Genomic DNA, 717 nt, shown 5'->3' on the forward strand with positions numbered 1-717 from the left:
CCCCCCCGTTCTCACCCTCATTAATTATTTAATCATTAATTACAGAAGCCCATCCTGCTGCAAGGCCATGAGCGCTCCATCACTCAGATCAAATACAACCGCGAGGGAGACCTGCTCTTCACCGTGGCCAAAGATCCCGTGAGTGCTCCCCACCCCCGCTAATTAACCGTTCATGAATTCATCCTTAATTTTAATCTTTTTTTTTTTTTTTTTTTTTTCTTTCCCCCTCCTCGCAGATTGTCAATGTTTGGTATTCGGTGAACGGCGAGAGGTTGGGGACCTACAATGGGCACACGGGAGCTGTGTGGTGTGTGGATGCCGACTGTATCCTTTGATCCCCAAACCGGTTTTATTCCGTGGTTTAGTGGCTGAATCATCCCCGGTGCTTCCTCCCGGCTGCTCCTCATCTTCCTCTCCAAGAGGAACATTTAAACTCTTCTTTTAAACTGAATCCATTCCTTCTGCTGCCCCCTCTTTTCCCATCTTCTGGGTGTTTCCCCATCTGAAATAACATCCCAATGGATAGCTGGGTTTGTTGTGCCTTTTGCTGCTTCTCTGGATGTTTGGGAAGGTTTTCCACAGGCAGCAGAGATAAAAATGTGGAAAATTCGTTTAAATGCAAAAAAACCCTGACCCTTTTCTTTTAAATTTCATGGGAAAATGATGGGATTTTGCCATGGGAACACTTGAGCTCTGCGTTGCCTTCCCTGGGGCCGA

General features: G+C 46.6%; 1 protein-coding gene across 1 annotated transcript in view; it reads left to right on the forward strand.

The window, feature by feature from the left end:
* The window catches only part of EIF3I (eukaryotic translation initiation factor 3 subunit I), a 7,434-nt gene that overhangs the window by 1,001 nt on the left and 5,716 nt on the right, over positions 1-717 (forward strand). Inside the window, exons 2-3 of the mRNA XM_031062044.1 lie at positions 46-138; positions 237-324. Coding sequence (XP_030917904.1) covers positions 46-138; positions 237-324 — 181 coding nt within the window. The remainder of the gene's footprint in view (positions 1-45; positions 139-236; positions 325-717) is intronic.

Source organism: Geospiza fortis, unplaced genomic scaffold, assembly GCF_000277835.1.
Source record: "Geospiza fortis unplaced genomic scaffold, GeoFor_1.0 scaffold432, whole genome shotgun sequence".
NCBI classification, from domain to species: Eukaryota; Metazoa; Chordata; class Aves; order Passeriformes; family Thraupidae; genus Geospiza; species Geospiza fortis.